The sequence below is a fragment of the Dysidea avara genome, chromosome 10 (assembly GCF_963678975.1).
Source record: "Dysidea avara chromosome 10, odDysAvar1.4, whole genome shotgun sequence".
NCBI lineage: Eukaryota > Metazoa > Porifera > Demospongiae > Dictyoceratida > Dysideidae > Dysidea > Dysidea avara.
Genome location: NC_089281.1, coordinates 201,058 through 215,440, shown reverse-complemented (window position 1 = coordinate 215,440; position 14,383 = coordinate 201,058). Strand labels below are relative to the sequence as shown.

Genomic DNA, 14,383 nt, shown 5'->3' with positions numbered 1-14,383 from the left:
GAGGAGATCTTTACTGCCAATAGCCTTTTTCAGAAAAATAGGGTAATTGACTGTTACATTTCAGGAGGTGAGATCAACTTTTGACTATGATGTGATATGAATGAACAAAGAGTACCTTAGCTACACTGGTGGTACCATGGCTACACTGGTGGTACCTTGGCTACACTGGTGGTACCATGGCTACACTGGTGGTACCTTAGCTACACTGGTGGTACCTTAGCTACACTGGTGGTACCATGGCTACACTGGTGGTACCTTAGCTACACTGGTGGTACCATGGCTACACTGGTGGTACCTTGGCTACACTGGTGGTACCTTGGCTACACTGGTGGTACCATAAGACAAATAGTGCTATACGCATTACAAGCATTGATCAAGCAGTCATCATGCCTTTGTGTGATCAAGCAGTCATTATGCCTTTGTGTGATCAAGCTGTCCAACAGTGATACTTGTCCATTGCTCCAGTACTAACAATACATGCTTATCTGTAGCTTGTACTACACAAGGAGCTACCAACGGCTTCATCACACAAGGAGCTAACTTGATCACACAAGGAGCTAACCATGGCTTGGATCACACAAGGGGCTAACAATGACTTGATCACAAAAGGGACTAATGACAGTTTGATCATACAAGGGGCTACTGATGGCTTGATCATACAAGGGGCTAACAACAGCCTGATCACACAAGGGGCTAATGACGGCTTGATCACACTAATGATGGCTTGATCACACTAATGATGGCTTGATCACACAAGGGGCTAACAATGGCTTGATCAAACAAGGGGCTACCAACAGCTTGATCACACAAGGGGCTAATGACGGCTTGATCATGCTAATGATGGCTTGATCACACAAGGGGCTAACAATGGCTTGATCACGCAAAGGAATAATGACAGTTTGATCACACAAGGGACTACCGACATCTTGATCACACATGGGGCTACCAACGGCTTGATCACACAATGGGATATGATTACACGAAGGGCTAAGAATCATAACGTGACCTGGCTACCACACCACAACTGACTCACTTTATATCCTTGTACTGTGCTTGAGCCCCTCTCTGAAATGATTATATTATTATTATTACTTGGTTGTATAATTATTAAACCACACCCACTACACACCCTTACCTGTGGCTGCTGATGTGCTGGTTGCCTAGCAATAAAAGATTTAAATTAGTCAATCAGATTACACCATTACCTGTAACCATGGTTACTTGGTATTCCTATTATTGTATCTGGAAATGTCACCATGGCAACATCAGGTGTGGAATTACCTACACTTGAAGAGTGACATCACCACATTGCCATAGCAACAAACTCACTGGCTGTTACTATATGCTCCCCTTCATCACTAGAACCTGATGATCCTGTTGACGTGGCAATAGTTTCCATGGTAACATCAGCCTCTTCACTAGCCTATATAGTAGAATAATCACCATGACAATCAACACTTTGTTGGTTACCATGGAAAGATTGTCATCACCCCTGATCTTCCTGTCGTCACGGTGATTAGCCACACTAGAATCATCAAGCTATACAATAAAGGTATTGTCCTATTATTGCCCCCTCCTCTAGGCTATACATGAAATGTTTTGTCTTGCAAATACCAAGAATAGGAGTCATTAATTAGAGCAACTACATGAGGTAATCGTACAGTACAATAGTACTGTATAGTAGGGACCACAAAGGAGTAGGTGTGGTCCACGAAATAACATCACCCAATTTTCCCTGACGATGATGAGGCAGTATTGGATAGGTAAAACTAAGCCTAAACGAGGTTTTCAGATTGACTCGAAATGCTTTCAACAAGTTGCTATGGAGTTTTTAAAAATATTTATTTAACGGAATTTTCTACTGACTGACTGAGTAACTGACTGATGCCTTCAGACAAGCGTAACTCGATAATGGCTAAGGCTACGGGCTTGATTTTTTCACTGTTCGACGTCACTTCAGCCCAACAGGTGCCTTTTGGTGTACCGCAGTACGTACAATGCATTCTTCATGGACTTACTAGTGTCCTCTTGTGTCCAAAAAATGTCGATTTGGCAGTAGTACGTGATGGCTTCCCTTCATAACGGAAATTGTCCATATTTTTCATGGTGGCTATTTTGATAGCAGAGGTGCTTTACAAACAGTTCTTGATTCGTACTGCTGTGTAACGGGTTGAACATAGCCGACAACGAAGCATAATGGATACTTCACTTTTCTGATGATAATTGATATAACTGGGGCGCGGCACCATTTCTTTCTTTCGGTATGCTTGGATTGCAGAGGTGCTTTTTTCGAATAGTTCTTGATTCGAAATGCTGCGTAACGGGTTGAACATAGCTGACAACAAAGCGTAATGGATACTTCAGTTTTCAGACAATAATTGGGGCACGTAGTGCCATTTCAGATGCGGTATGCGTGGGTTCACCAGTCATAATAGTTATTTACAGAAAAAGGGTAGTATATGATATTAAATCACAGTAAAACAATAAGAAGTGTTATATCCCTACTGTGCATTTCCATTATGGTATCTTGAGCACAGTAGGGATATAACATTTCTTATTGTTTTACTGTGATTTAATATCATGCACTACTCCAGCTTGTTTCAGTACTTTTTATTGATGTGCTATGATCCCTACTCTAGTTGAAAATTCCAAATTTTTCTGTGTACTTGTTTGTTAACTTTTTTTGTACATTACACTAGAAGTCTTATCAAGGTATAGTGACAAGGATTGAGGCAGAACAACGTAGATCTCAATGCTACTGATGTGCAGGCTAAGAAAGACGATCATCCCATTGATACTCGACAAAAGGAAAAGTTTATCTACTAAATTCTAAAATGACTGTTGTAGTACAGATATCAATGGAATAGCTGTCTACTTGGAATCAATGGCATGAAATAAACACTATTCTTACTCTTGGGATATTTATACCACCATATATGGGTACAAGTCCTTTGCCTGATACATATGTACAAGCACAAGGGCCACAGGCCTGAGTGTGTATGTATTAGGCAAAGCATGAGCTCCTGTGATATAACTAATATGTGTTAATGTGTGGGGAAACTGCTGGTTTGCTTCACAAGTGCATACAGTAGAGGATCCCCCCAAAATGATGCATGCCCCAAAATTCCACCTCCAAATATTACCACAGAAATATCTTGAGTGACAAAAAGTACCTTACATCGAATATAGTGTTAAATCTCATACAGACATCAATACAGAATTTTTAAAAATGTCCAAACCCTTTCTGCCTCACTCTGCCTGACCACAGTCACAAGGCTACTGGTTAACAACGCATATATGACCAGACCACCATTTTGCCACAATAGCAGACTCAGTGCCTTTTGGGGTTCTGACGAGGGCTTACCCTCTGCGCCTGGTCTTCCCTTTTGTATTGCAAGCTGGTCATTTTCTTTATGCTAAGAAACCATATCAAAGCATTACTTTTCTGCATTGACACTTTCTGTATTTATAGAAACCACAAGTTTATTTAAAGTGCTCAGCTGCTTTAAAAGATATTACTGGTAGTAGATACTGTACCTTCATGATAGACAACCTAGTCGGACATGTCCCTTAATGACTTTTGTGATTGATCATAAATACACGCCTCTTATTGGTAGCACAGTAAAGAAGACCACGCCCCTTGCGTATAGTCCAATTGACAGGCCCACTCGATATACTCTAATAAAGCAGTCACCCTAATAATACAACAGTCATGTTCGAGGGACAATGTACTGTTTACAACATCTGATTATTTTAGGGCCCAATAAAATCATGTGATGCTTGAGGTGATGCTTGTACTTTACCACCTGCAACATGAACTTGACAAGATACACAATGCAACCAGCTGCAAGTGTTGAGTGGCTTCCATACATCAAAACATAATACAGCATGTAAACAGTGCATTGCCCCTTTAAAACAGTCACACGTGTATATATATAACATAGTTGATAACAAAAAAAACCTAACAAACTAATATATTTATGAAGCAGGGATCTATGTAATAAAAAATAGTGAAACAAGAAATGAATGATGGTATTATAACATGGCTCTGTCGCAATTCCCTAACTTTGGCATTGAACAAAATAATTGTTATGACATGCCAATGTAGGGGTTTTCCCACAGAGCTATGCTGTAATGCCATCATTCATCTCTTGTTTCACTACTTTTTCAAACGGTACGGTTGTACTGTATAAGTAGGTATCCTGGTGAAATTTTCGTGCACTGCCCAAAATTCCACCTTTAAAAAACATCCTAGAGATATCTTACAAGATGAAAATAACCTTTACGGAATAGTACTAGTCCATATAATACATAACACAGCATTAAATACAACAAAACACTTACAGGTGGCCAGATATAGAACTTTTAAAAATCGACAAAACTTGAATTTTAGACTGACTGCCTGACTGACCACAGTCGCAAGCCTAGAGGCCAAACGAAGCAGTGCATGGCCACCATTTTACGCCACAATAACAAACTCACCAGTGGGATGTGTCTTTTGGGGTTCCGACGATTATGTGCCCTCTGCGCCTTGTCTTTTCTTTTATCTTCAATCAGGCTGCTTGTCTTCTTCTTCATCCAACGAAACCATATCAAGGCGTTAATTTTCCGTATCAACACTTTCTCTAAGCAGCATAATAGACGCCACAAGATTATTTAAGACGCTTAGACTATGCGCTACTGTATGGAGGTACCGGTAATAGATAACTTTCCCGATAGGTCACAAGATCACGCCCATACGCATTATCGATCTATTGATTGAAACCAAGATGACACACCCCTTTTATGCTAGCTGTATTTCAGTGACCACACACCTTCAAGTTGGAAGGCTGACTCGAGATACTCTAATAATCGATTGAAAATAAGATGACCACACACCCTTTTGGGCAAGCGCACATCTTTGCAGGCTGACTCGAGACACTCTAATACAACAGTCACCCTAATAGAACAATCACATGTTCATAGCTAGCTGCATGCCTTAACAAAATACTAAACCCAGTATATTAAAAATTATAAATATTTAAGAATGAAGTAGGGATCCAAGCGATAAAAAAATAGTGAAACAAGAGATGAACGATGGTAGCTATTGCAGCATAGCTTGGTGGGAAATCCCTACTTTGGCATGGTATAGCAATTATTTTGTGTTCAATGCCAAAGTAAGGATTTCCCACTGAGCTATGCTGCAATAGCTACCATCGCTCATCTCTTGTTTCACTACTTTTTATCGCTTGGATTTCTACTTCATTTTTTAATTTATAATTTTTAATATACTAGTGTTACTTAGAACCCTTACAACACATTCTACTTGTAAGGTGATCTGTGACAGACTGTAGTACTAGCATTGGTACCTGCCCTACATGCAGGGACCACATTAAATATCAGTGCCATTCATACCCTGTACATGCATGGTGATATCATTTTTAATACCAACATATTGCAAAGTATACCAAAATGATGGGAGGCATAACCTGCAGAATTGCAGTAGCTAAGCTAAAAACTACACAGTAATGTGTATGCTGTAGCTACATAAGCAGACAACTGTAATATTGTACTACTGTGCATACCCAGGGCCGGAGCCCACGGTCCGGCCGGTCCGGCATTGGCCGGACCACTTTTCAGCTACTTGAATTTGATAAAAGATCGAGATACTCTAATAGAACAGTCATCGCAATACTCTAATAGAGCATTTGGTATAGAAAATAGCCACTGTTCTACTTAGTCTAAGCCATGCATGTTAATTGTGCTCAAATCACTCAAAAGTTCCAGTGAGTCATCTGCATTTCACTGCATTGGGCAAATTGATCATGCATGTGAGCATGTCATGCATGCATTAGCAATTACAAACCCAATGACTTCTGTATCTCAAAAACTAAGCTTTCACTAAAACTTTGAAAGTAAAATTAGCTATGAAATTGAATTAATTGGTACTGTAGCTCAAAATTACCAGGATATATCCTTAATGTTAACAAAAAGGAGAAAGAGGCTTTGCAAGTAAAATAGCTCCAGATTCCATTTCAGAGCATCTATTTTCAAAAATTTTCCTGGGGGAGCATGCCCCCAGATCCCCCTAACTTGGCATGCAGTGTGTGCTTAGCACATGCAGTTGAATATCACATGATCTAAAAATCACATCAGATCAATAAGTAGTATGACCTCCATTGCAGTCCATGGATGGCCGGACCACTCAAAATCTCTGGGCTCCGGCCCTGGCATACCTATAATATTATGTCTACCACACAGGTGCAAACTATATTATGATAGTACCTATCATGTCGGCCATACATATATGACATTTAACTTACTGACAACAAAAAGAAACTACATAATGAAGGGTACAGTACATGCCTATGGTGTAGGCTGAACTTTGTATGTTAACAATACTACACTCCCTCCTGTTCCCTTTACTACACTACAACCTATACCTATTGTCATCACCTCTAACCCTACATTTACAGTACTGTATGATATTTTGAGTAAGCTACTACTGACTATTGTCAACCAATACAGTGGAACCTGTTAATTAGGACACTTGCAAATGAGGACACCTGCATAATCAGGACACTTTTGGTCAGTACCCAATATAAACAGGTTTCACTGCAGAGTGAGAAAAATAGCATAACAGAAAAACCTGTTACCATAAGGCTGCCAAAATGAACAAAAAAGTAGTAGCAAAAGGTTATAATAGTTGCAACCAAAAGGTTTGGAGAAAAAAAGAAGTGATACAACTGGGATTTGAAGTCACACTCTACCACATGGACTAAATGTCACTTGTGGCTACAACAACTTTAAAAGTTGTTTATAAAGGCATGCTTAAGTTGAATGGAATACATGTTTACTTGCGGTTTGCATGTGGTTTATACCAATTTTTGTCTACATCAAATGTACTGTAAACAACGAATGACAGCAGCTAGAAGCTTCATTTAAACGCTAGCTTATTCCTAGATGATGAGCACTTTGTTTGGTGCTAAAACCACTTTGATACATGCGGCAATTGGCGAGAAGAATGCGTGAACTCAAATGGAATGCAAGCAGATAGATAGCTTTTCAATTTATATATATAGATTGTGCGTATGTATATATTGTCCTGTACCTATATGTATGGTGTGCTATATTTGAGATAAGGTTGCGCACGTGCCGTAATTGCACGTGGTAACAGATCTGGGATGATTGATCATGAGCGTTCCGTAGAGATGGCTACGATGGACTTACAGCTGCCAAACCCTTTTTGTTTTAAGAAGACGGAAGAGTGGCCTAAATGGAAACGCCGCTTTGAACAATACCGTGTGGCGTCCGGGTTGGCAGGCAGAGATGAACAATGGCAAGTGAGCACCCTCCTATATTGCCTGGGAGAAGATGCATAAGATGTTTTAGAAACCACAAGATTCACCCATGGTGACAAGAAGAAATATGACAAAGTAGTCGAAGCTTTCGATAATTATTTCAAGGTGTGCAAAAATATTACCTTTGAGAGAGTCTGCTTCAAAAAGAGGAACTAATTGTCCAATGAATTGGTTGAACAGCTCATCACTGAAATACATAGGAGGGCAAGAAAACTGAATTCAGCAGGATGAAAGATGAAGTCATTCGTGATAAACTTGTGATTGGAATACGTGACAAGAGCTTATCTGAGAGTTTGCAGATGGAGGCAGAACTCACACTAGACAAGGCCAAACAATTTATCCGACAACAGGTGCAGCAGGCAGCACTGAAATCTCCACCCATACAGGAAGAGACATCATTAGATTCAGTAACTAGCAGAGCACAAACTACCAGCATTACCCCTCAAGCAATGAGACAAGTAACTTAAACCTGTTGGAGATGTGGAAATGGTCTCATCTCAGGCAGTCTTGTCCAGCACGAGAAGTGACATTTTTCCATTGCAAACACTACAGTAGTCAATGTCGATCCACCACTGTTGTCGAACCTAAACGGAACTTAAGTGAACTGACAACATAGTCTAATGATGACCCAGGAACATCTGACAGATACCTTGACACTGTCGACAGTGCCAGAAAAGAAACCTGGATTATAACCATTGGAGTTGATGGTCATCCATTGGAGTTGATGGCCATCCAGTCACAGTCAAGGTAGATACTGGAGCAGAGGTCACGGCACTATCAGAGACAGCATGGAATTCCTTGAATATCATTGAAAAGAGCACAGATATCACTGCTTGGTCCTGACCAGAGGCAACTGAATGTCCTAGGACAAAAGTCTCTCAACCTTGCTTATTGAGGGAGACTTCCCAGCCATTAAGAAACTAGAAATGTTGTCACACATATGAAAAGTATCATTTCACAATATCCTGCTTTGTTCATGGGATTGGGGACGTTCTCTCAAGAATATAAATTAAACTAAAGCCTGATAGCCAAACGTTTGCTCTTAGTTCTCCATCAATATTCACTCCATTAAGGTGCAAGCTGAGTTACAGCGTATGCAAAGCCTGGCGGTAATATCACCAGTACAAGAGCCCACACCTTGGTGCGCAGCTATGGTTGTAGTTCCTAAAGACTAAGGAGCTGTAAGGATTTGTGTCGACCTTGAGCCACTGAATAACCATGTTTAAGGTGGACACTAATCTAGCCCAGTTATCAGGGGCCAAACTTTTCAACAAACTGGATGTGAATAGTGGATTCCGGCAGATCCCTTTATCTGACAAATCAAAGCTGTTAACGTTTATAACTTCCTTTAGAAGATTCTGTTTCAACAAGCTCCATTTGATATATCTAGTGCACCAGAGATTTTCCTGAATGAGAATCTTTCAGGCCTTCCAGGAGTCCTCTGCCATGTTGATGATATCAAGACACACGGTAGTGTGTCGTGCAGCCCAAGAAGCCAGCGTGCAACACCCGTGAGTATATTGACAGGAAGAATGAAAACGCAAATTTCGCACCTCCATAGCTCTGTGCTGCCTTGATGAAACAAGACAATTTTTGCTGTGGACACGCCCTCCAACTTCAGTACCCCACATACCAAATTTGAGCGAAATCGCTTCAGGCATTCCCGAGATATGCGACTTCAAAAATTGGCTTAGTTTCTTCAGTTTTTTTTCCTTCTTATTTTTCTTTCTCTTTTCGCACACTTACAAAAACTGCTATAAAACGTGAACGCCATATCCGATTTCCTTGAAATTAGTACACAGAAGGGGCACATCTCGGTACCAACTTTGGTTGGAATGCGATAAACAGACAAAGAGTTATTAGCGATTATTCACAAAAAATAACACCAATATGTTGTCACGCCTACAGGGTAAACCGCTTATGGGAAGAAGTTGAAAATCGGTGGGTGAATAGGTTAACTATTGAACCTCAAACCTTTTGTGGTTTGAAAGAAATCGAGCTAAAAACCAGGAAGATACAACGAAAAACCCAACAGTGTGTAACAATTATGCAATCGAGATTAGCTAATAAAAATGACTATTTGTCACACCTACCAGAAAAACCGCTTAGGGTAATGCTTTGAAAATCGCTGTACAGATGGAGTAATCATCTTAGACAGGCTCTTCAGTGGTGTAGAAGAATCAGACTTATAGCCACAGAGTTATAACACGAAATCCAACTTGGTGTAGCAAGTGCGAGATCGAGATACTTTAATAGAGCAGTCACCCTAATAGAGCAGTCACCCTGAAGAGACCAGCTAGAAACAAGTAACCTGTATAGAGATCAGCTACAAACAAATCACCCTGTGGAGAGATCAGTAACAAACAATTCACTCTGTAGATAGATCAGCTAGAAAAAGTTACCTTGTAGGGAGTTCAACTACGGAAGGAGATAGTTCAGCTAGAAGAAGTCACATTATAGAGAGTTCAGCTACAAAGAAACCACCGTGTAGAGAGTTCAGCTACAAACAAATCGCCCTGCAGAGAGATCAACTAGAAGAAGTTACCTTGTAGAGAGTTCAGCTACAAAGAAACCACCGTGTAGAGAGTTCAGCTACAAACAAATCGCCCTGTAGAGAGATCAACTAGAAGAAGTTACCTTGTAGAGAGTTCAGTTACAAAGAAACCATCATGTAGAGAGTTCAGCTGCAAACAAATCACCTGTAGAGTTCAGCTACAAACAAATCACCCTGTAGAGAGATCAGCTAAAATTTATCTTGTAGAGAGTTCAGCTACAAACTAGTGACCCTGTAGAGACATCAGCTAGAAGAAGTTACCTTGTAGAGAGTTCATCTACAAAGAAACCATCATGTAGAGAGTTCAACTACAAACAAGTGACCCTGTAGAGACATCAGCTAGAAGAAGTCACCTTGTAAAGTGTTCAGTTACAAAGAAACCATCATGTAGATAATTCTGTAATAAACATACGTATTATATATATATATGTAATTTGTACATTTACTGATAAAATTAGAAATATTTAAAGTATTTATATAATTTGTACATTTACTGATAAAATTAAAGTATTAAACATCTGCTTCATCTTTTCTTCTTCCTGTGGTAAAGAAAAAAAAAATAGGTTAAAAAAGCCGGCCAAAGGCCTGCTTTGGGGTATACAAATACAAAAAGAAGTGAAATCTAATCCAAAACAGCCAAGCTGTAAAAAAAGAGTGCGGCCCTCAAAAAGGCTATGGTGAAAAAAGATATGAAATCCAAGGTGGCGGCCAAGAATTGGCTGTGATGGTAGGTTAATGGTAAAAATTTTAATAACGACAATTCAGGTGAATTTGGTGCCGCTTGGTCTTGGCACAAAATTCACCTGAATTGTCGTTATTACCATTGACCTACCATCACAGCCATTTCTTTGCCGCCACCTTGGATTTCACATCTTTTTTCACCATAGCCTTTTTGAGGGCCGCACTTTTTTTACAGCTTGGCCGTTTTGGATTAGATTCTAATGTATGGAAGAGTTGCTGCTGAACATGAATCCAGAGTGCAGGTCACACTGAAGAGAATTCAATCAGCTGGAATTATACTTAATGTATTTACCAGCCATGTGTTACCTTCCTAGGTCATGTAATTGACGCAAATGGAATTTCACCCAAGAAATTCAAGAGATGACCCTCCTCAACCAGATGTGTAAATTCTCCCCAAATATTGCCAGAATATCAAGACCTCTTAGGGAGTTACTGAATTCCAAGACAGAGTGGATATGGACCCCCATGCACAGTGATCCATTCCGTAAGTTAAAAGAAGAGATATGTTCCCCCTGAGTCTTGGCTTTGTATGATACAGAAGCAACTACCAAAGTCAGTGCAGACACATCAGCAAATCGGCTTGGGGCAGTTTTGCTACAGCTACAGCAAGGATTCTGGCGGCCTGTAGCGTTTTCCTTATGTACACTTAGTGACACAGAAACCTGTTATGCCAAAATAGAGAAAGAGACGTTGGCACTGACTTAGGCATTGGAAAAGTTTGCTGATTATGTTCTTGGCAAGTGCATCACATTGGAAACGGATAACAAGCCCCTGGTACCACTGCTGGGTAACAAGCCCCTGGTACCACTGCTAGGTAACAAGAGTCTGGGTTTACTGCCTCCATTAATACTTCGATATATTGATGAGGTTCCAATATACCATCCGACATGTCCCTGGAAAGATTTGCAGACACATTATCAAGGACTCCACTCAAAGAGATACCAGATCGCAATGTTGGTTCATCCTCAGATGAAATAGAATGCTTCATACAAACTATTACAGCTACCCTTCCAGCAAACCAGGATTGTTTGGAATCCTACCACAAGGCCCAGGCTAAGGACACCATCTGTTCAAAGCTCATTGAGCATTGCACTTCTGGATGGCCTGTGAGAAACAAACTACCTAGAGATCTGAAGGATTTTTGGAAGTTTCAGGGTGAACTTACACTTAGTGGTACTATGCTACTATACCACTCCAGAATAGTTGTCCCTGCAAGCATTCAACAAATGATTCTGGAAAGGATCCACCATGGCCATTAAGGCATAGAAAGATGCAGATTGTCTGTTTCTTACTCAGTGTGGTGGCCAGGAGTGTCAAAAGCGATGGAGAACTTTGTTAAATCATGTCCGACCTATCAAAAGACGACCCCACCCAATCGAGAGCCACTGCTCAGTACACTGTTACCCAGTTATACTTAGGAACGTGTTGCAACAGACTTACTTGAGTTTAAAAATTCTACATATCTATTAGTGGTAGATTACTATTCACAATTCATTGTCCACCAAGCCGTGCTTTTCCTAAGTGCAGAGTTCATTTTCCCCCCAGGAGGCTTGCAAAACCTCCACAGGGGCATCAGGTTGGTGTGTGCCAAGTGATACCATCAGGTAGTATCCTGGACTTGGCACACAGTAATCTAACCTTGTGATTGTCATCAGCTTAGCCAGCTAAAAGCTGTTGGCCCGTGGGTCACATCATGGGAGATGCTGGTCGATGTGGTTTAACACACACTACACATACGCACACACAAACACACTACACACACACGCTACACACAAACACCACACACACACACGCATACATGCACGCACGCACGCACGCACGCACGCACGCACACACACACAAACACCACACACACGCTACACACAGAATGTCCAAATCTGGTTCAATGTCATCATAGCGCCACTCCTATGACAATTTGACCTTAAGAACTCTTACCCACTCAATGATGATGAATTCAATATCAACATGGAGGATTTCTTAGAAAACATCCCCCCTATCCCAACAGAGCAGGAGCACTCCGTCAACAACCCACTACCTGAACAGGATTGAGGGTACTTCAAGATCCTACACAGAACCAACATCATCCCCTACCGCCCTATAAGTACTCTAATGGAGTCTATAAAGTACAGATTTAAAGCACTCCTGATCCTGAGGACATCACAAATACGGCAGGTAGAGGCTGTCCTCTCTCTTAATCCAAACCATGAAACCAAGAGGACATTGATCGTTTTCTACATAGACAAAGTCCAAAAATACAGTTCAAAGGACTTTTCATGTGCTTATCCTTCTCAAAACACATGCTACTAATCCCACAAAAATGAACGATTAACTCATTATAGATCTTAGGTGAAGCAAACTATTGGTAGAGTGGTGAGATACATTACTAGGTATACGATTATACACCAGTAGTTTGATTCCTGTTGAGGGAAAAAAATTATTTTGCTTTTAGGAATATGAAACAGTTTGACTGCTGTATCAAGTATTTTATTGCTGTATATCAAATCTTTTTTCAGTTTTCAGACCAAAGAAATATTATATCACTCTAAGGGGGGCCTCAGCCCTATCCTCCCTTTTTTCTGTTACCTACATTGATGTCATCATCACCAGACCCAGCACATAGGGTATATAGATAACATTAAACAGTTACCATGACTACCTTAAACATGAAGGCAAAGCAGAGCATTAATTGAGGGGTTGGTGGGAGATAATTCTTCTTCCCTATACAAAACCATGATGTAATATGATCACAAGAGATCACATGATACCTCTAATCATAAAACTCCCTGTAGTCAGGTATTCCCCACTAGGTGCAGTCTTGGATACCTGTTACCATGGATAACAGACACTGATCACATGATCCAGTGGCAGCTCACCTGATGGTGCCACACCCACCAAACACTTGTGGTAACTTTAGCTTCCCATGCGCTACTGTAACAAGTTGCCATGGTAGCAGCTTCTGACAGTGTACGAGCAGAGACCACACCCCCTGGGATAACATGATAGAGAACAAAATCACATTATCCATCTTACTAGTAGGGTTCTTGATGACAATGCTTGAAGCTCCATGGAGATCAGCATGTACATATATGTCACCTGTGATATCCTAATAGGGTTACAATCAGGAAAAATACCCTACCATCATTAAGATATCTCTTCACAATCAACTCGTTCTGTTGTTGGTCACGCCCACCAATAATGAGGTAATTCTCAGAACTAATGAACCAATAGAATTTCTCAAACCTGTGTAGTTGTGACATCACTCAGTGAAATCACATGATCTCCTCACCAGTACACTTTGCGCGCTTTACGTATGGTAGCCACTTTAGAGGCTTCCTTCATTGCCTGTCTTGTTTTCCTCTCTGCTGACTTGAGTGCCTAATAATGTGTATCATGCGATGTCATGTGACATCATGCGATGTCTCACCTTAGTTGAAGCATCAATTGTCTTTTGTTGTTTAGTAGCAGCAAATCTCTTGTGATCATAGTATCTATGGTAACAAATATCCGTGGTAGCAACAAGTATCCATGGTAACAAGTAGCTATGGTAACATATATCAATAACATTGATACTTAATTATTATTATTATTATATAGTTATGTTGTTGTACACATGCATGTGTAGTTTTTGGTGTGTTTTAATAATAGTGACCTCATGGTAACTAAAAGTGTTTAATGACGTAACAGTGGAGGTCCTACCAAAATCAGCTGCAAGGATACACCACTAGTATTGTGTTACTGATAAACAGAT

At 40.4% G+C, this 14,383-nt stretch overlaps 1 protein-coding gene across 3 annotated transcripts in view; it reads right to left on the bottom strand.

Annotated features, from left to right (window-relative positions):
* The window catches only part of LOC136237165 (ribosome quality control complex subunit NEMF-like), a 49,346-nt gene that overhangs the window by 11,548 nt on the left and 23,415 nt on the right, over positions 1–14,383 (bottom strand). For all 3 annotated transcript variants that reach the window (XR_010692335.1, XR_010692336.1, XM_066027476.1), the window contains exons 17-28: positions 14,060–14,123; positions 13,922–14,010; positions 13,772–13,875; positions 13,666–13,728; positions 13,509–13,621; positions 13,401–13,458; positions 13,292–13,353; positions 1,471–1,539; positions 1,330–1,423; positions 1,206–1,281; positions 1,136–1,160; positions 1,034–1,065 (exon numbers count right to left, since the gene is read on the bottom strand). Coding sequence is in view for 1 of the 3 variants with exons in the window: in XM_066027476.1 (XP_065883548.1) it covers positions 1,034–1,065; positions 1,136–1,160; positions 1,206–1,281; positions 1,330–1,423; positions 1,471–1,539; positions 13,292–13,353; positions 13,401–13,458; positions 13,509–13,621; positions 13,666–13,728; positions 13,772–13,875; positions 13,922–14,010; positions 14,060–14,123 (849 nt within the window). In the remaining 2 variants the exon portion in view is untranslated. The remainder of the gene's footprint in view (positions 1–1,033; positions 1,066–1,135; positions 1,161–1,205; positions 1,282–1,329; positions 1,424–1,470; positions 1,540–13,291; positions 13,354–13,400; positions 13,459–13,508; positions 13,622–13,665; positions 13,729–13,771; positions 13,876–13,921; positions 14,011–14,059; positions 14,124–14,383) is intronic.